Raw genomic sequence first — 22,096 nt, forward strand, 5'->3', positions numbered from 1 at the left:
CGTTGTTATATAATCTGTGTGTCACTGAAAAAATGCAGATTCATGTTCTTTAAAAAGAAAATGTAGATGTGGGAACTGGACAGAGCTGAATACAATTTTGCTTTTCAGGTTTATCAAGCTTTCCCCTGTAAGGGTGTATGTAGGTCTTAGATCTAGGCAGAGTGATTTTATTTTTCTCAGTGTCAGTAACTCAGAGTAGCAGAGACAGTTAGGAGCCTAGATGTAAAGGGATACCTTGCACCATCTAGCTGAGAAGTAACATGAGCTCTGTGTCTCCCTTTGTGAGTACACAATGCAAGGTGCTCATCGGCTCTGCTGACCTGCAGTTTGCTGTGCTCCTACTGCAGGTTCTGGAAACTGCAATTTTTAGCTGTTGTGTTTGTGAATGGGGCATTCCTGAGAGCATCAGACTTGCTTCTGGTGACTGTGGCTAGGAGTTCATTTTGGAGTTCATTTTGCCATGATCTTTTGAGGTCCATATGTTTGCTTATAATTAGCCATATGTTCTGTAATCTCAGGGGAGGAGCTGTAAAAGTGAGCAGAAGTATTTTTTTCATCTCCCTGTTTAAGTGTCTGAATTAGAATCTATTAATAGTAAAAAACCTTATACTTTAAATTGACATTTTGCTTTGTTTTGGATATTATGTGCTAATGAAAGTTCTTATAATGTTAGTTTTTGTAATGCTTAATGTTGTGTAATGTTATAATGCCAGAATGATATTGTGATTTTCACTGAAACCTTCTAGTGTTTTCTGCAAAGAACAGAAGCAAATCCACTCCTGATTTTGCCATCAGACAAGTGACTGCTGCAAGCCTTTTGCTCTCTCTAGATGTGGCATATGCTGCTTGCATGAGTCACTCTTTGGTGCAGTCTGACATAGATGCTGAAAGTCAACTTTCCAAAAGATAGCATGTAATAAGTGCTATATCTTTGGCATTATTAAAGGAAATGTAAATATGCCATTTGATGATTGTTCTCAAATGGCAGAACCAAGCTGTATCTTATCTTTGTTTATATAGACATAAATCACTATAGTGGCTCTATCTGGGTCAGCTGTACCCCGCTGAATATGTGGGTTGCAATTGAGTAGGATAAGTGTAAGACTAGAGGTTTGAGGTGATATTTTGCTCTGGTACAAACCCATTTCTGAACTTGTTTTTATTTTGTTACCTCTGCAGTAGTCAGCAACTGACTTTGTTATGCTTGGCTTATGGGGTCAGTTGCTAAAACTTCTAAATCTCATTGTTATGTTCTTTAAAATCAGACCTAGTAATAATATGCTTTGGCTTTTGGGGACGTTTTTGTTAATAATCCTTGTATGTTGAAGGATAGATGAAGTGTTTAACACTCTACTGCCACAGCTGACAAGCAGGAAATTTCAAGCCTGTTCATCTGTGTTTTCCCAGGCATTCTGTGGGTGATACCAAAGTTCCATTTTGTCTCCAGTCCTGCGTGAAGCCTTTGAAATACGCAATTGCTGTCAATGATCTTGGCACAGAGTATGTGCACAGATATGTTGGTAAAGAGCCCAGTGGATTAAGATTCAACAAATTGTTCCTGAATGAAGATGGTAAGAGATACATTATACTTAATAATGCAAATACTCAGGTTTAGAAAATTATGAGGCAATCGTACACAGTTTTTTAGTCTTTTTGATTTTACTGTATCCTCTTAAATATTCTCTTTATATATTTTGTCTTATTACTAGGCAGTGTCCCAGAATATTTTGCCATCAGCAAGGTAGACTTGGTCTTTGTTAGTCACTTTTGCCTCATTTAGAAAGCCAGTGAAAGATGTTTTATTGCTTCTATTCTATTTGCTAGTTACTAAGCTGTAGGAAAACCCAAAGAATTTTAACAGTGCAGGCATTTGAAATTTATTTTTATTTAGTTGAGTTGGTAGCAAGAATTCCTTAATCTAGGTTTCTGTAAAATGGTGGTGAAAGAATCAAAGACGTTAAATTGATTTTAAAAAACATATCACTTCTCAGTCTTCTGAGAAGCAGGTGCTGGTGCCAAAGGCAGCACTGACTAGTTTCCAGAAGGTGAAATCTTCCCACAGTTTATTCTAAATGGAATTTGGCTACTGATTCAAAACAATGTGTTTATTTTTTTTCCCTGTGGCAGGATTATTTTAGCAAGAATTTCTCCTACAGCACTTACCTAGATTATTTCTTTCTCATATTATATTAATTTTTAAGCATGGAAATGTTTTTGTTTTTTTTTAATTTTATGGGAAAAATTTGAGAAAGATGACTCATGTAGCCTTAAAGGAAATACTGGATGTTTTCTCTGAAACACAAATGTTTCTTCTAGTGGGTCTGTCTCAGTAAAAGAACAGACAATGTTTCCGTTGCCATGGTATTGCAATTAATATTTAATTACCAGCATAAGGCTTGGATGACATTTTTGTCAAGGACTGTATTGAATTCTGACTTAAATATCTGTAGTATTAATATATTAATGATACCTAATTATATTTATTATGTTTTAAATACATGCAAATGATTTATATAAAAATTATTTATTTATACCTTAAAATCCTCTTTCCATACTTAAAATAAAAATATATATTTGCAATTTATTTCTTCTCTTTTACTATGTTTGTAAATGGTGATGAAATACCAATGTAGGAATACATTGCCAAGAAAGGGTTAAGCATTTTGTCAAGTTATGTTATCTTGTTTTTGCTTTCCTACTTTTTCCAAATACAGTGTTGTACAGTGTGAAGATTTGTCTTTCATATCCTACAAAAGCTCTACTATAAAAAAAACTTGATGATGCTGAAAATTGCCCCTTAATTCCTTTGAACTAATATAGATGATCTATATTTTCTCTTTTTAATAACATGACAAAGTGTAGTAATTATTTTCTTCTTTTATTGCTACTTTTAAAATGGAACTATTGGAGAAGATGAATTGGGGGGCTGTGGTCTTTTGCATTACTGTTATACTTCAGGAGTGTTTCTAAGGCTGTTACGCATAAGAGGATTTGGACAATTGAAATTTTGACCAATGAACATGAAGTTAATAGAGAAGACTTAATTGACATGATAGAAAATTTAGTTTTTAAGTATGTGCTTCTGTGGCTGATAGACATGAGAAAAAAAGTGCTGGAACTGACGTGGATGGCTTCTTACACAGTCCTTAAGAAAAGACTAAAACAGAAAGTAAAAGTTTAATAAATAGAAACATTTCAGTAATAATGAGAGAAAGGGATGTTGAGTTTCTCCAAGTAAAGAAAGAGGAGGGAAGAAAAGGATTTAAAAGATTAAATCTACGCTTGTAGATTTAAACCACTGTATGAAATTCCAATATGTGGAGTATTTGTCAGTTTGAACATTCATAAATACTTTGAAGACCACATTTGAAAATTAAAAAAAAAATGTATTTGATCTATTTACTTTCAAAATATTCAGACATAGGTAAATTTCATGTTTGTAATCCAGATTTTATGAAGTGATACACAGGTGTTTGAAAACTGTTCATGCATCTGAAGGTGTTTTTTCTATACTGACTATATGGAAGATTCCTAAAACAGGATATTTCTTGCATTTCATAGTATTGAGATTCAAGCTGGAAAGAATGAAAACTATTTTAAGACAGTTTTAAATTATAGCTAAAAATGCCAACTTACAACAAAAAGATGTTGCTGTGTTTTGAGTATGATCTGTGCTTTGTGATGGAAATTTGGAAACTTCTGCAGGCTTATGAATATTGACTTTTAAAACTTGTTTTTGAAGATTGACTGATAGTCATAGATAGCTAAGGTGCCATTGACCATAACCAGTGTCATTTTCATGGGAATAGATGTGTATGCTGCAAATACCAGACTCATCTCCAAAACCCAAATAATCTCAAATTTCTCTTAGAGTCCTTGTTTGTACATCATACATAAAAATAGTGGACACTTTTTGTGCAGTTTTAAAATGAATATTTTTTCAGGTTTGGAGGTAAAATAACAGCAAATAAAGAATTCAAACCTGTCATGATATTAATGTATTGAGAATTGTTTGAGGTTTTCAGATACCACCAATGCTCACAAGTAAACATCCTAGTTAAAAGGCACAGCAAAAATGTTACTTATAAAAGAAAAGGGTAATTTGTGGAAGGTAGATGATATGGCAAAAGTAAGATGGCTGATGAGAGGTTTTTTAGAAAAAGGAGATACAAAAGAAGGTGATTTATTCAGCAGCCAAGAACGACTTGGGAATGCCAAGATACTGTTAATATGGAGATCAGTGGGGGGGAAAAGGAAAATGTAAGTGCAGCAGGTATGTTCAAGTCAGCTATGAAGTAAGCTAAATTCTTAAATGAAGAGGATTTGTAATTTTCAAGAAAAGAAATTATACCAAATAAAAAAAAAAATTACTGGATTGTTAAGTAGCATAAGGCTGAGTGTGTTGTAAGCTGTAAAATATTGCACTCAGATTGGTAAAATATTGTGTATAGTGTTGGATTACAGTATTTTTTAAAGGTTTAAGATTATATTATTGCTATTCTGTAATAGTAGCTTTTCAGTCATACTTAAATCTAGAATAATTTTTCACTTAAGCACTTGACTGGTTTTGTTTGACAAACATGTCTTGGAATATATTTGTAATTGAAAACTTTATTTCACAGACAGACCTCATAACCCTATGGTGAATGCTGGAGCAATTGTGATCACATCTTTAATCAAGGTAAAAAGTTAATTTTTAGTTTCTCTCTGAGTATTTTAGTAGAATGTAGAAAAAATGTCTTGTGCAGATTATAAACTGTATTTGATTTTTGTCTGCAATATCTGATGGCACTTTACTCACTGGCAGGTAGACAAACAGATCTTTTGGGAATTGTAACCCTTCCAAACGAGTGCAGTGTTAGAATAGCTGTTTCTAACAAGTATCAGTGCATCTGAAAAACTCTTTTTCCTTGATGGTGTTAGATTGTTTCCTTCTTTAGCTGCACAACGCTTGATATTCTCTTGAGAGTGTTGCCTTCTACTTGTTAATTGCTGTGGAAGTATATTTCTCAGGAATATACTTTATAGAACTCAGAAGTACATTTCTGAGTGTCTAAGGGCTCTTAAAGAGCATAAAGTTACAAGAGTATTTATTGCAGTGCAGAAGAAATGGAAGATGCTGTCATTTGTACAGGAGCAATGCTGCTATATCTGAATGTCAGTCTTTTGTTGAATTTGTGTGTTATTAACATCCTGCACCACTAAATTGTGTTGAGCTTCTGTGTACATAGTTGCTTTTGGGATGTAAGTGTGCTTTCATAAACAAGAGTGTTTGAAAACAGGTACTTATTTTGCCAAGCACACCAGGTCTGAATGACTTTACATCTTCGGTCCATAATCTTGATACTTTTGGAAAGCTCTATTTTATGTTTTTCTTAGAACAGCTGTATAAATGTCTTGAAGTTGTTAATGGTATAAACTCCATGTAATGTTAATGCTTGCCTGATACTTGACTTGTATTTTCTGCTGGTTTTAGTAGCCATAGGTACAAAAAAAATAATTTTTTTTCCTAAGGGTACCTGCATAGACTTCTGGGGAACATGTCAGTCCCCTGGAATTTTTGAGTAGTAAACTTGATACTGTTACTTCTCAGGTCTAAAAGTCGTGTTTACAACCTGTTTCTTGGTTGCATTTCCAAGTCCATTAGCTAATGAGTGTGTTTCCTACCCCCTATTTCCAAAACGTTGATTTTAACATTACTTAGATCATGATTTTCTGTTATTTTATATTTAAAGAAGGTGTAAGAACTCCTGCTTAAAGACATTTATCTTTGATAGCTGTAGGTGAAAGAAAATGGCCTTAAGTATGACAGGTAAATTTATTCACATTTAATATTTTTTAAAGGTTGACTGAGCATTGAAATTCACTTGGATAATAGTGAATTTTAAAATCTAGCTTAACACATTTGTCTGAAATGTTAAAATGTTAGTCCAACTCCAACATGCCCTACTGATCATAAGGCAAAACAAAAGCACGTGCCTCTTGTGGAAGGCACATAGTTCTTGATAAATGGTGTACTTCTGAATAGATAACATGGATTTGTTTCATGCATGCAGCTGTGGTATTTGTTAGAAGGATTTTGCTGGGTGGCTTTTTTTTAGCTTTTATTTGGGTTCTCTCTGTAATGTTCTTATAAAGAGTATTGCATTGCACTAACATTTCTGCATGTGGTAATTGCACGTCTGGTGGACTCGTATCTTACTTATCACACCATTATTTGTTCTCAGTGTGATTAAAATGTAGATTTTCTGTCCTGCTTTCACTAAGATACCATTTATCATTTGAATAACTAACCAAGCTAAATATATTCTGAAGACAATTACGTAGAGGATCACCGGTACAAAACTCCATAGTAGTTGTAATTTTTTGAAGTAACTTCTTTAAAATCTGCAACTTAACATTAATGCTACTAACCAGTGAATTACATAATTCACATTTGTATTTGATCTCTCATCAAACTTAGCTTTTTTTCTGAGAAAGGTGGCTTCATTAACTCATGTTTTGCCCTCAATTCCTCTGCATTTATTCATTTTATTTAAGGTGTTACTCACATGTCTTGAAAACAGTGTGTGGCTCTTAAAGTACAGGAAAATTTAAATTCACTGTGTATTGCAGATTTATCTAACCTATAGCATGTTAATAACTACAGAGAGATTGTTGCTGTATTTTATGGTTAGGAATGCTTTTACCTCCCTTGAGGTTCATTATCTCTCTCTGAGAAATGGATCAAATACTCTTTCAATGTTCTCACACATTGTACTGAGTTGAGCAGCTGTTAGTAGATGTGATCTTGCATCCAGCTGTCCTTGGAGCCTGGCACAGATTGTGACTGTGGATGAGGGATGATGCTTGGAGTAATCTCTATCAGAATATATTAAGATGTAATATGTTAACATTTTGGGGGTAAAAAAGGCTCTTAGCATCACAAACCCAGTTCTGAGTGCTGTCAGAATTTGGTGTTCCTGCCTTGGAACAGATCAGGGAGCTAAACTAGAGTGTTACATTGTCTTTGCAGTCCATAATAATAAATAATTAGGGGTATGTGCATGTTAAGTGACAGGTTTGTTTGAGTTGCTTAGGCATGGCTGTATCCTACTCCTGCCATCTTAAGTGATTTTCCAACTGCCCTGTGTTTGGGACTATGCTGTATTTACATTTTGGTGCCTTAAGCCCTGCCCCTGTTTTAATTGTACATGCATTACACTCCACAGACTGTTCCAGCAGTTTAAAGCATGTGTCTACAATAAAAATGTTTTAGCAAAAGGACATCCTGCAGGTCACTTTTAATGAAATAAAGTTTAAAAAAAACCCGCTGAGGACCTTTTCCCTTGTTGATAATTGTACAGCCATTTGCCTGTATTACTAGTTATATAAATGGCATAGTAACAACAATTTTCAAATAATTTTTATCAAAAGAAAATTGTAGTGGCAATTACAGGAGTTTATGGAAAAGTGGTATGAGATAAAGCAGAAATTTTTATCATGTCTCCAAGGAAAAGCAGGTGCTTGAAAGAAGGTGATTCAACTCCTGTATGGATTTAGTACAGATCCAGTGCAGCTTTCTGTACATCACATTGGCTGGGAAAAGTCTTTATTGCCTGTATTTTACTGCTTGGATTTCTTAAGTTTTTTTAAACCTTCAACTCAATTCTCAAAGCTTGTCAATTCCAGGAATATCAGTGGTTTTGTCAGGAACTTCCCACTTCCAAATTACCTTTACTGACTGTCACATTAGAAGTGCAGGTGAGAGGGAGAGGAAGGGTTCAGACAGAAATATGTGGAAGAAGGCAGATGACTGTGGGCGGCATCACCAGAAGACAATGGATTAATCTTAAATAATTTTTATTGTATGCTTTAACATGGCATCTGTAGATAAAAGTTTTCCTAACCTAACAGCAAAGGTTCAGGCAAATACAGCATCTTTAGATCTTCTAAGTGCTGGCAGCCACATGCAAGACCTTAGACAGTGTGGAGTGGAATGCTCATTGAAGGGAGGTGTGCTGTGGTCTTGAATTATGTGGGAAGCATTTAGACATGTTGGCAATAGCAAAATTCATAGTTGTTGCAAAAAATTTGGTGTACAAAAAAATGAAAATGCTGATCTTTCTTGCCCTAAAAAAACCTTAGTTCAATGGAAGCTTATTTTTTTAATATCAGACATGGGGAGAGTTGAGATATATTTAAGAACTTTCTAAATATGCTGATAAATCACAAAATAAATGAGGCAAAAAGTGGTAGAAAAATCCTGTCTAGCTGTGCCAAGGGTCTGTTTGCTGTCAGGATTCAGTTATTAGGAAACCTATGCAGTTACAGTTCATTACTTGAGAGGTGGGAAAACGCATGGTTTATTTGACAATTCAATTACAATGAATAGTAGTGATTTAGCTTAATGCTCTGTGCTGTCACTGGAGTTATCCTTCCTGAGAGACTGATGTGTGACTGTGCATACAAACCACTTTACAACGTGTTGGTGTTGTGATCTTCTCTGCCAGATACTTGTCTTCACTTTGGTGACATTGCCTCTCTTCCTAGGTTACCAGTTTTCTTATGGTAACTTAACTTATTTGGGATAGAACTTACATCCATGTTCTTCTCCACTTTTAATAAAAACTCAAGTATATTGGATGCTATCTGACATGGAATATATAGTAGGTTCTGTGAAATAACATGTGTTAAGTGATCACATGTGCACAGAAGTGAAGGACACAATCTTACAGGTGTTTGAAATTTTGATAGTGTTGGTCATAGGTCAAATACTGTCTGTCACAGTGTACTCTCAAGTATTTCAGAGCTGAAAATGGTACACTAAACTGTGAAGACACCAGTTCTCACAGAACAGAACCATCTTAACAAATAAAATATAAAAAGTGTGTAAGTAGCAAAAGCTAAAATAAAGACCATTAGTAGTTAACTTCATGAAAAATGCAGATGTGTTTCTTGCACTGACACAGAATTGTGATTTTTTTTTCCTGGATATTTTCATCACAGTATAGTGTTAGATTATAAATTTGGCTTTAAATATTGCAAAAATTAATTTTTAAATAATCTTCTCTTATTAGAAGATTATAAACTTCTCATGGTGCAGATGTTTTTATTAGTTTTGCTTAGGTTCAAAATTGAGAAATTGCTTTAATGAGAGACACGTGGTAAGAGCTTATATGTTCTAGTCATGGAAACTGTTGATCAATGAAAAGTGGCTAATATTAACTACTTTTCTAATAAATTTTGCCTAATTCTGTTGTTGCAAGCTCTGGTAAGTATCCATGGGTCTCTCTTTCCTATGTAGACATGTAGCTGTTGCAACTGTTTATATGTTTTAGTAGAAATACAAGTAATACAGTACAAGTACCTTTTTTAGAAAAAAAAAGGGAAGATCACTAAAACCTGACACAGTCAAAAAATTCAAATTTATGATTGACAGCCATAGCGTCCATTGGGGTTTTAAGTGTTTACAAAATTGTATTGAGCTGTCTTCTGAAAGTTTGAATTTTCTGCCTATCAAACTGCTTCAGTCTTAACATTGTAAATTTAATTTTGTATTCATTTAGAAGTGTTTTTTCATATACATATACACACAAGCATGTATTAGTGTGTATATGAACGTGTTCCAGTAAATGTACAAAGTGTTTGTGGAGTTCAGTGCATGGAATGTTTTCTTTTGTGTTCTAGACAGGTTGAATTGCATCTGAACTTTAAAAATGCTTAACATTAAGAAATGTTGTGCCCCCAAACTCATAGGTTTTTACAGTCAAGCTTAAAATAAGAAGCACTTGTGGAAGAACAGAAGTTCCCTTGTCCCTTTATATTTGTTTAAATTATTATGGAAAAGCTGCTCAGTACTCTGAATGTTAGGATTTTATATTTGCAATTGAATTTTAATCATAGAATGTGTGTTGCCACTGTGTCTCTTCAGCTTTTTAGGAGGAGCAGGACACCTCTGTCAGCTGCTGGAAGAGGGGAAATAATCTGTTGGGGTTTTTAGTCATCATGCGTATGGAAGCAGAGTTTCTTACTTCAGTAACGTTGTAGTAAATCCCTGCTGAGGTTTTGATCATGTGATTGCTTCAGCAAATAGTTCAGGTGTATGAGCAGTCTGGTTTCAGTGACAATGCTTTTGTGTGTGCTGTGAAATACCTCTACAAGCGTGTGGAACATCAAGGACTAAAAACTCATCATCTGGCTTAGTGTGAAGAAGATTTTCTTCCCAAAATACGAGTTTAGTTTGGAACTTTAAAAGGAACCTTTTTTATAAGAAGTTGATGTGAAAAACGTTTGCATTGAGTCTTTTGCCCACCAATTTTATATGCTGCTGGTAAAGCCATGTTTTTGTTGAGGGAATATTTTTTTCCACTGGGCAGAACAAAAAAGTGAGGTATTATGTATTTATATTTTTGCAGAAAGCATGATCCCTTTCTCCCTCTTTTTTTTTTTAACAAAAGAACCTGTTTCAATTTATTATACATGTCTAACCATACAATTATCAATGCAGCATCCCATAACTAATGCTGACCCACTTTCCCAGAAAAAGATGTTCATTGTGCATTTGAAAGGTTAAAAAGGTTTTTGTGGTTTAAATGTTGTTACATATTTTACAGCATTAGGATCTATGGAATATTTTGACAACTGCAACAGTTCAATGAAGTTGGTAATTTCTTCTTTTAATTATTTTTCATTGAACAGATTTGGAGTTAAATTTTTAAGATTTGTGTTCTGGTATATTATACAGGAACCTTTTGATGAAATGTATCATGCACTTTTTTATCTAATTGCAAATTAGCTAGAGTTTATTGCCTTTAGGAATGAGATTATTAGCCTTTAAACATAAGGTAACCACTGGCACATAATTTTGAGAGAACAGTGTGGTGTTCCTTTCACCAGTGATTGTACGTGTGTGTCTGCACATCCTCTTGTAGATGAGCTGAAGCATGGGCTTCCAAGATTATCTGCACACCCTAATCCACATGCAGAGTGGGAAATGAGACTGGCTTTATGCATTTCATTAAGTAAAATACTGGTTGATATAAAGCTTCCGTTTTTTCCACTTTCTTCCCCATCCCCACACTAAACACAGTGCAAGTAGCATCTTGAATTGTTTGAGATTTGTTAGTCTTGTTATTCTAAATAGAATGTCTTTAATATTAAAATTTTGTATTAAAACATCTTCTCCAGTTACATTGTTTCCACTTGTGTATGCAATGCCATTGGTTTTTAAACTTTCTCCAAAAATTCTACTTGGCTACTTAAAAAAATTTAAAACTCCCCCCAGTGGACCATGTGCTATTTTTTACCTCCCACTCCTCTTTGAATCTCTTTCTATACGAATCTGTGAAAGGTCACCTATCTGAGACCTCTAAAAAATTAATGTCTTTAACTAAATTTGAGCAGCTACTAAATTTGAGAATGTTCTTGAACAAGGGAGGAAAACAAATCCTCAAAATAACAGCCCTCATCCTCCCTGAAAAACCCAAACCAAGCCCACCCTAAGAATTAAGTTCCACTATCATCCTTATTAAGTTGGGTTTAGGTTTTTCTGTACATTGTTAGCACAATGATGCGCCCTATGATGTGAAATTCTATTTTTCTAGCTATTTAACAATTATTAATAGGTAGGACATGAATCAGATATTTTTAAATTAGTTGCAGTTATTTTCATAGTTAGGAGTAACACTTCATTTTAAGTCTTCAGTCTAAATTCTTAGTATGGGCACTGGCTGTGAAAATATTTTAATTTAAGTAGCCTGAACCTTCCTATGCTCAGCTCTGTTGGTAATATGAGAATACCTTTGCCTTACTAATCTATAAAAAGTTAGTGTTTTTACTGTAATCCTGTTTGTAGTTACTTTTGTATTTTTTTGCTTTAGCTACTGCATTTACTTATGCTAAGCATGTAAAGTTGAATAGAGAGCACTTAAAATAAAGCATACCTTTTCCAATTTAAATTAATCTCCAGCATACAGGTGTTTAAGATGCATAGGATTATTTAAATGATAATTAAAGATTTACTTATCTAACATTTAAATTTTTTCATTAATATATGAAGTGATTGTAGTACCTTATTTTTAATTAGACTCAAACCTTAGTTATGTGCATTAAAATCCTAATACTGTTAAGTGAACTAACTTTGTTCCTTTGTTAACAATTTTTGTAAATTATTTTTTCTTTTCTTGCAGCAAGGAGCAAATAACGCAGAAAAATTTGACTACGTAAGTTAACATTGTAACTTCTCTTTTTTAACTAACTTCAGTGGTAAAAGTTTCAAGATGGCAAGGGAATTGAAAGTGAAATTTTAGTCATAACCTGGGCTTTGTTTTTGTAGATGTACTTGGTTATTAAAGCATTTAGTTGTTTGTATTGCATTTATAAAACGGTGTTGCAGGATTTAGGGTAAGGCTTGGTTGAAAGTTCATAACCTTTTTATGTGTAAAAATATTGCTTTTCCTTGTCTTTGTCTCTGCCAGGTGATGCAGTTCATGAATAAAATGGCTGGTAATGAGTATGTTGGATTCAGTAATGCTACGTAAGTATTTTTTATTCACTTACTAAGGTTAGGTGGAAAGTGGTTCAACTGATAACTGGTATTTTGAGCCTATGACAAAGTTCAGTTATTTACATTTCAACCAGCATTTCTCCCTTTTATTGGAGGGTGTCTTTCACTTAACAATTTACAACTAAAGTTGTGCATGTCTCTGACACTGGTGGGGCAAAATTTCACCTAAAAGTGTTGGTTACCTCTTTGAAAATGTCATTATTCTGTCTTAGTGCTCTGTTGGTGCTATGGCAATGAGAGCTGTAAGTGCAACTCTTCTCTTCCTGGCATTCATATTAAAAATTAAACTCTGCATGTTGGTGGCTGCATAGCAAATGTTTAGGAAGCATAGTTGATACAGCTGGGACTCCTTCTGCTTTTTTATTTTGCGTATTTAAATTCTTTTCTCAAACAAACAGTTCTCTTGTAAACTCAGTGTATAGCATTCCAAAACTCTTGAGAGCTTTTTCAGGCAGCACAGGGTAAATCATGAAGATTCCCTTTAGCAGAGTTGCTTCCAGTGCATGTGCAGAGGTGTTTTCCTGAGCTTTGTTTCAGTAAAAGGGGTGTGTATTGCAGAAGGAACCAGGCAGGTGTTCCTCCTTTAGGTTTCATCCTTTCCTCAATCATCCCAGTGAGGAGTGCAGCCATTTGTCTGACCTGCTATGGGATCCTCACATTCCTGTGCTTTGGGCAGGGAATAATGACCCTTCCACTGTCCCAGTGTGGGATGGTCCATCCTGCTCTGGCCTATTTAGAAATGCTTCCAGGATGAGGATTTGACCCTCCTTTGCCTTCTCTCCAAGTCAGCTTGTGTTGTGTAGGTAACCAGTACTGTGTGTGTTTGGATGTCAGTGCTGATTCACTCCTGCTGGGTGAACTGGGATGAGCTGCTGTGGCCACTTGTGTCCCATTAGTAGAATAGTTGTGTTCAGAGGTGATGAACCCTTTACATGAATTTTACTGAATTACATTACACATCTTGAGTTCAGCAATTTTTGGGGGTTTTTTGGAAAGTCTGACATGTTGCCTTGTCTTTTTTGTTTTTTCTTTTTTTCTCTTTTAGGTTCCAGTCTGAAAGAGAGAGTGGAGATAGAAACTTTGCAATTGGCTATTACTTGAAAGAAAAAAAGGTTAATTTTTTTCTTCTTAAGTGTATTTTTAAGATTATTTGCTGGGTTTTATTTGTAATCTGTGAATCCTTTTAATTTATGTACAGTTTGGCACAAATTCATACTGGATATGTCTTATCAGTGTTATTCAAATGCTGTCATTTAAAAAGTGTGATATTTATGCCATTCTAATAAAATACCTCTAAATATTTTTCTGTACCATAGCCATGGTAATTTATTTGTTGTAAGAAGTGTAATCTGTGCTGTAGAGGTGACTTTATAAAACTCCTGGATGCATTTTTCCATTTGATTATTTAAAGATGTTGAAAACTATACTGAAAAATCTTTTAGTACCTAGTTCAGTGATATTGCTGCACTGTGTTATTTTTAAATCTGATGTCATTAAGTATTTCTACTTACTACATTTAAATGTTTATATTAAAATACGCCTAATGCTTAGCATGCTGATAATAGTATAATTAAAGTTATGTCTATCTGTAGCATGCTGATAATAGTATAATTAAAGTTATGTCTATCTGAAAGTGATACTTAAAAAAAATTAATCTAAGGACTCTTTATTTTCCTTCCTCAGTGCTTTCCTGAAGGCACGGATATGGTTGCTATACTAGACTTCTATTTTCAGGTAACTGACTTTAAAATTGAGACTCACTGTAGGCTTAGAATTGCTATTATAAGCAGTAGAAGCTGATTTGTGCCTAGACTTGGAGGCTTTAATGACGTACAGTTAAATGTCAGCTTCTGTTTAACTCTGGAAATGACAGATGTATGTTTGATGTATCCAGATTTGCTTTTGTTTAGGTGACCTACTCAGGTGTCTTTGTTGCTAATACAAACTAGCAATAGTCTTTAAACCACTTGAAGTTAGAAGCTTGAAATGTCTTGTATTACTTCAGTGAGTTTGACAAAACACTTCCTCTTTGGGTTGCTGCTTCTTATGGTGCTGTAGAGTAGTTTAACCTCTGTAACTGGAGAGTGCATGCTGAGCTGTAGGCTTGAGGAAATGCTCCAAGGGAAGAAATGGGAATATCACCTCCTTTTGGTTTCATTCAATGCTTTTGAGTAAGAATATATATTTTTTTTTCTCCCCCTTTCCCCTTTTTGGTTTTTTTTTTCACTTTCAGCAAGTTATTTACAAGTGTCACAAAATGAGAACTTGCAAGTGTGAGGTATTTCCTCAGTAAGGGTTTCCTAATGTTTAAATGCTCACAACTCAGCCCTGCTGTGTAGAGTTCTCAAGAGGCAGTTCAAGTTGTGTTACTGATGCACTTCATCTGGGAGAGTTGAAAAAAAGAAATACAGGAGTTCTCAAAATCTGTTTTTGACTTGGGAACTTGCTGTTACTTATGCAAATTATAAGCCATTGTTTTCAAAATGCAAATTTCATTTGAGTTTTTTGTGTGGGGATGCACCTGCTCTCTTATATTTAGATTGGATGAGTGTTTATGAAGTAAGGTATATGTGATTAGCTGTGGTTGACCTCCTGTTGAGTTAGAAACTAGGTACAAGCTAATAGTCTGGTCTGAACTTGTGACAGAAGAGAATGTGTAATTTGTATGAATTTACTGTGTAAAAATGCTTTTTAAATGTTTTGTATCCCACTGCCTGATGTGTTTTCTAAGTGGAAGCTATTCATAAGTTAAGAAATGCTAAAGCTTACTTTTCTGATGTATTTTAATTTGGCCTCATTTTTGTGCATTCTGATCTCTGATTTAATGACCATGTGTCATTCTTTCTTTTTTCCCTTGAAAAATCCCCTTTTCACTCCATGCTCAGGAAAAGGGTAGCTCATACACGAGCAGCATTTCTCTTTTCCTGTTAGGGTACAATGCTTACCTTTGCAACACTCAGATTCTACTTAAAAGTCTAGTTATTTCTTTTCTTTGGGTTTTCTGTAATGCTCCTTCCTCCCTTTTGTGACTGGGAACTTTCTGAGTAGGAATAAACGTATTTGCCTATTATCTCTGTAAAGTGAGGATGGATTATTCTCAGTTCAGACAAACGAGGTACAGAATGCAGGTGCTTAAACTGAGAACCTAGAAACAATTTTTTTTTTGAAAGTAGGTGATATTATGTAATACTTCATATGTTTAAAACACAGTTGCCATTTTAGATGCGTCTCTGACAATCTCTTGATTTGCAACTCCAGTTGATTGGACTAGGATGTATTGAGTTTGGCACCCGGAAAATAAGAATTCCAGGTAGTAACTACTCATGCAAACGTGGCTTAGGTAACTTCATGAAGTATCATGTAATGACTGTTTGGCAGAAACAAGAATAGGAGCACTAGTTTGTTTACTTTTTAGAGCAGCATTTCAGTTTCAGGTTGAAACCAATTTATCTTTTGGTTTCTGCAGAAATGAGGCAGCATCAGGTGATGGCATCTTATCACATTTCCTGATGTGTCACCAAAGTATGTATAGTCTGTACTGAAGCAGGGATCCTGGGAAAAAACTATGGTGTGGTTGTATCATTACTATATAAGAAATTAAATATGAGAAAGGTGAAATAAGGCTGCATCAGCAGGAAGTGCTGGCATTAACACTTGCATGTGCTAGAATTTGCAGCTTTAAATTGCACTTCTAATAACGTGTGGGATCTTCTAAGGCTTTAAAATAAAAAGAACCCACCACACGAAACAAGCTCAAATTGAAAAAAAAACCAGTCATTCTGTGGCTTTGCCATTTAAGCAGATGCAAAATACTTTTTTAGAGATTGTTTTACAGACCTCTTCCTCTCAAAGGAACATAAGGGGGGTGGGGGGAGGAATCGAGCAGAGACACTAACCCATAAAAATACCGTCCCCAGCTTTTAAGAGGGCTTACAAACACTGTCACTGGGATCTTTATAGCAGAAAGATTCAGACTGTAGTAATTGATGCTACTAGTGTAATCTGTAGGAAATGTTATGCTGCAGGTGGTTCTGAGATATTATTTTAAGATTTCAGTGTTTTGTTGATCCTGCTGTAGTTGGCCTTACTATGCTAGAAGTACCAGTGCTTATAATCTCTATTTCTTTTCCATAAGCTTTGCTCAATAGAAGTAACATGTGAGTCAGCAAGTGTGATGGCAGCAACTCTGGCTAATGGTGGCTTTTGCCCAATCACTGGTGAGAGAGTCCTGAGCCCCGAGGCAGTCCGGAATACCTTGAGTTTGATGCATTCCTGTGGCATGTATGACTTTTCAGGGCAGTTTGCCTTCCATGTAAGTACTTTACAGGTTTTAATTACAGCTGACCAGGAAGGTTAATTTCTGCTATTGTTTTCTATGTTTTAGGGGTTTCTTCCTTGCTTTTGAGGCAGAAGAGAGGGTGTTATGTGAATTGTTTAGAAATTGAGCACACTGTAAGGAAAAATCTCACTTAGGATTCATGGCACTACTAGGGTCTCATACCTTAGAGCACTCTGCCTTCACTTCTGGGAATCCTTTTCATAGCAAAACATAAATGCTGTTCCTTAGGAAGGCTGTTCATGAGAGCAACAGAAGCAAAATTTCTTCATGGCTGAAGAAATCCTACTATATGGGAGTCAAGGATAGCAGAAAGCCTTTGTGGACAGTTGTTTTTTCTTCAGTAACTCAGGCTCAGAAATTGTCCTTTTATGTGTGAAAATGGCTGTCATACACAGCACATGTACTGTGCTCCTGTTTTCTAGCAGTGTGTTCATTACTTGTTTATAATTCAGGATGGAATGTATCTTATGTTTTCAGTATTTTTTGCAGCATTTTTAGTTTTTCCTTACTGCATACATGTAAAATTGATGATGGTGCATTGTGTGACATAAAAGTTGCTTCTTGCAGAGCCGTGAGGATATGTGACATGTTAGTTCCTACTGAAAAAAGTAATGCCTTTGTTCAGATTGTAAACAAGTAGGTTATTGTATGATTTCACTTTCCAATTTTCTTGTGGTTTTTTTTTGTTTTTTAACTTTTCCAGTCAAGATTTTTACAGCTTCATTCTACCACCTTGTTGCAAACTCTTTGTGAGACATACACTTGTGTACTACCGCTTAGTCATAATTACTTTTTTTTAAAAAATAGATTTAAATTATCTTCTTTCACAGTATTATTGACCCACTGTATTCCTGTGAGCAAATAGTTTTATGATTATGAACCTTGGATTGTCACAAACTGCATCAGGTTATTGTTTATCTAAAAAGGGATAAGTAATAATGCTTTCCCAGCTTCCAGTGCCTTCCAGATACACGTTTTATTAATGCTACACAATAATTTTCAGGAAAATGCTGATGCATTGTGTTAGAATAGTGAGGAGCAATTGCAGAGGCCAGTAATTCTCTGATTATTCTGTAGGTTGGTCTTCCTGCAAAGTCTGGAGTTGCTGGTGGGATTCTTCTGGTTGTTCCTAATGTCATGGGCTTGATGTGCTGGTCACCTCCTTTGGACAAGATGGGCAACAGTGTTAAAGGAATTCACTTTTGTCATGTAAGCACCATTGCCCTTGGGGTTTTTTGGTTGCTTGGGTTTGTTTTCTGGTTTGTTTTTTTTTTTTTTTTGCTTTTGCAGCTGATGTTTACTGAGCTTCAGTTGGCATAGCTGAGATCTAAGTGAATTAAATAGTGATTTCTGATTGTTCCCTACATAGCAAGTTTCATCTGATCCAAGGGTGAAAGTCTAAGAATAGATGTTTGCTTTTTAGTAGTAAATAGCACTTGATTTCAGTGAGCACTGAAGTATGATGCCAGAAACACTGGAGAAATTGTTGTGGAAAAAGCTTTGAGAAGGAACACTTCATGGGGAAATGAAAGTGCTGGACTCCAGTATATTGCATTAAAAACTGTAGAGCTCTATTTATAGACTTTTTTTCCCTCTCTTGTCATAAAGTACCATTTTCAAAACACTGGAAATGCAACTCTTATTTCCTTGCAATAAAAGAAAAAGACTGTAATGAAATACTTCCATTCTGATGTATTTTTAAACTAATTTTTGTAAACCATCTGACATAAAAGATGTCTTCATAGATGATACCCAGATGTTGGGCAAACTCTTCCTGGCTTCATGTTGAGCCAATGGAAGAGCTGTGGATAGTCTGCTGATAGGAGCATTAGAAGCAGGAGAGATTTTGGGGAGGACTTTGTAATGATTAATTAAGGTGTTTTGTGGGAGAGGAGAATGTAAAAAATTTCTTCCTTTTTTGTCCCTAAAACTGCCTTGTAATGATGATTGCTTAATTATAAATGGGAGGTGGAGCAGCAGTTAAAATTTTTCGTGCTTCTATTTATCTAACATTTACACAGTTTCAAATTAAGAAGTTACTAATTCTAGTTAAAGTGCTTTAAAGCTTCATATTAAATGGTCTGATAACTTAATTCTAAATCCTAGAATAGAGGGGTAGATGGAGGATTTACTGCATTAATTCTGCATTGCAATGAGGCCTACAAACTGATACATGACTGTGGCATACAAGTAACATGAATGTAACATTCACTTTTAAAAATAGAACAGCATTGCCAAGTTTTGTAATTATAGCGTTCATGTTGTAATTCAAACTGATTGAGAATCCCTTATGTCACTCATTTCCTTGTTTCATCCTTTTAATCAAAGTTTTTCCGTTCCTGAAGGGTTACATACAGCTTATTTATGCTTTAAATCCCTCCCTTTTTTTATCTAAAACTCCAAACTGTTGATACAGGAGTTTTATCTAATGGCAGAGTTAGTTTTTTCCTGCCCCTTTTTTGACCCATCTGGATCTTCGTGAGTTTAGGAACATGCATAAAACAGATCTCATGTTCTCTGAGAAAGCAAGCTGCTCTTAATTAATCTGTTTAGGTATTGTTAATTTTGCATAAACATTTGAAAGAGCTCTGACTAAACCCTGAATAATCTTCATTTAGTAGAGTATTGTAAAAGGATGGGCTTCCTGTCTTTGAATAGGAATTTATTAAAATAGATATTTTGCAAATTTGCTCCTTGTTTCGTCCTTCTGTAAGAAGGAAGTAAAGATATTATAAAGGTATTATTTAAAGGTATTATTAGAATTTTATCCTGTAGATCTATATGTTCAAAGTGCCTTATGGACATGGGTATTAATTTATTAAATTAACTTTTGTTCTTACTGGTTTAAGTTACTAGGATGTGATGCAAAATCTAACTGGTAGTATTATTATTTACTGAGATGCATTTGGCTATCCTGTGCAGATAATAATGCGTGTTCTCTAAATGCTTGCAGGATCTGGTTTCTTTGTGCAATTTCCATAACTACGATAATTTGAGACACTTTGCAAAAAAGCTTGATCCTCGCAGAGAAGGAGGTGATCAGCGGGTAAGTTACTGTCTGTGTGCAGTGAGTATTGCTCAGAGACTTCAGAGGAAATATGGCAAATTCTTCTCTAAATGCCAAACTGCTCAATGACATGTATTGCATCAAAGCTTTCACATCATCTAGTTAGTTACATTATTAGTGGACACTCACCTGGGTGGACCACGCTGTCACAGGGTTTTGTGTAAGGAGAATTCATTACTAAATTTGTAACTCCATTTCATGCAGTTAATCCCCCTTGCTAGATTAGGTAGATGGTATCTGATGGAAGTTGCAAAGAGTTTTACTGTACTGGTTGCCTTTAATAAAGACTTGACCAGCTGCTGGGCTTAGCCTTTCTGGTGTGTGCTGCAATGCACGAGATCTGTGTTTAGCTGTATTTTCACCAGGATATCTCTGACACCACATGACCTGCTGAGAGTTGCAGAGGCAGTGAATTCAGGCATGAATAGTGCTGCAGACAAGAGTCTCCTACTTAGGGAGCAGCTTAAGCAGTGTCTGGGAATGAACTGAATCCACTCCAGCTACATTTACAAATGATACAAGCGTGAGGGGATTGAGATGAGGAAAACATCTTTGTTTTCAATACCATTAATGTTTTGACTAAGGCATGAAAATTTCAATACAGTAGAATGATTATTAAAGTGCTTCTATTTGCATGTATACATCTAAAAATTACCCAGTTTTGAATTTAATTTTTTTATAAGTGCAAAAGAGAAACTAGCAGTTTATGTGAGGAGCTGAAACACTTGGGTCTGTTAGCTATGACTGCAAGTATGGATTTTTTTTTTCCTTCAAGTACACTAATAAATAATGTATGTTGCTTGAACAACTAGCATTCCTTTGGACCAATGGACTATGAGAATCTCCAGCAAGAACTTGCTTTAAAAGAAACAGTATGGAAAAAAGTGTCACCTGAATCAAACGAGGACATCTCCAGAACCGTAGTGTATAGAATGGAAGGTCGGGGAGAGCAGAACTAAACAAATGGGTTCTAGTTCCATTAAATTCTTCATTTTAAAAACCCTCAAGCATCTCTAGATTTAATTTTGATTTGAATATTGTTTACCTGGTGTTTCATTTATATATACATTTTTGTGTAAATTTTGTATGCTATACCAAAAAGATTGTCAAAGTTCAAGGGTGTGTGGGGGAAAAAGCATGTGCAAACAACCCCAAAGCTGTAAACTGACTTTTGTAGTTACTTAGAACACATTTAGTTAAAAAAAACAAAAAAAAGTAAAGGTAAATCTTAGTGTTTTCAAAGATACATACCACTTTTGTGGTGTATCTGTTTATTTTTGTTTATATCTGAGATTTTTAAGTATATGAACTTTGAGGATGAGCAAAAGCTTGTGTCCACTGAGCAGGGTCGGCATGTAAAGATAGAATATTAATTAAAATATAAAATAGTATTTGGCATAATACAGCAAATTCCTGAATTTCTAAATAATTGTATATTAAGTGGAGATAGGTTCTGAGTCATATTATTACCATATCAGGGTTACTTTAATATGAGCTTTCAAATATGAAGAGAAATGGACCTTTTGCATATGCCATGCTAGTGAAGATTATTACAACATTAGTATTAATAATTATTAATGGTTTGATTAAAAGAAAAAAATAAAGAGAGCAAAAATGCCTGGGCAGGAGTGGGAGAAGTGGGGAGGAGGAGGAGGGAAAAAACCTGTCTTGTTTGCAAGTTAGCTAATGCAGCAGAGAGATTTCTGCCCCAGCTTTTTGGAGTGTCTCTCTTGCTGCCTGTGCTGCCAGCTGGTAGTTATGACTCAGAAATCTGCCTTACTACTAGTGCTGTGCTCCACCCTGGAAAGGAATGTAAGCAATCTGGGCTTTAGACTGGTAACCAACTGAGCAGTGAGCAGGAAATATGTTCACAGGGAAGCAGATAGGTAGATCTTATTAGGACTGTTTAGAGCTGTTTTTCAATTATTAATGTGTGCATATGTTCATATATGAGGTTTCATTTACACAGGAGCAAATTCTTAAGTTATAATTAATTGCTATTTTTTGGAAATAATTTTGGGTTTGCAGCTCTGTCAGCTTCCTGAGAAAGAGGACTTGCATTTTTCCACAGGCAGCTGCATCTCTTAAGCTGCATAATTTGATAATTTGAGTATCTTGAGTGGGGTGTAGCTCCAAATGATAT

General features: G+C 35.1%; 1 protein-coding gene across 1 annotated transcript in view; it reads left to right on the forward strand.

The window, feature by feature from the left end:
* Positions 1–22,096, forward strand: part of GLS (glutaminase) — a 59,726-nt gene that overhangs the window by 14,958 nt on the left and 22,672 nt on the right. Inside the window, exons 6-14 of the mRNA XM_066553077.1 lie at positions 1,408–1,571; positions 4,623–4,681; positions 12,171–12,203; positions 12,459–12,517; positions 13,593–13,659; positions 14,231–14,281; positions 16,683–16,859; positions 17,964–18,095; positions 19,840–19,932. Coding sequence (XP_066409174.1) covers positions 1,408–1,571; positions 4,623–4,681; positions 12,171–12,203; positions 12,459–12,517; positions 13,593–13,659; positions 14,231–14,281; positions 16,683–16,859; positions 17,964–18,095; positions 19,840–19,932 — 835 coding nt within the window. The remainder of the gene's footprint in view (positions 1–1,407; positions 1,572–4,622; positions 4,682–12,170; positions 12,204–12,458; positions 12,518–13,592; positions 13,660–14,230; positions 14,282–16,682; positions 16,860–17,963; positions 18,096–19,839; positions 19,933–22,096) is intronic.

The sequence above is a fragment of the Molothrus aeneus genome, chromosome 7, assembly GCF_037042795.1.
Source record: "Molothrus aeneus isolate 106 chromosome 7, BPBGC_Maene_1.0, whole genome shotgun sequence".
NCBI classification, from domain to species: domain Eukaryota; kingdom Metazoa; phylum Chordata; class Aves; order Passeriformes; family Icteridae; genus Molothrus; species Molothrus aeneus.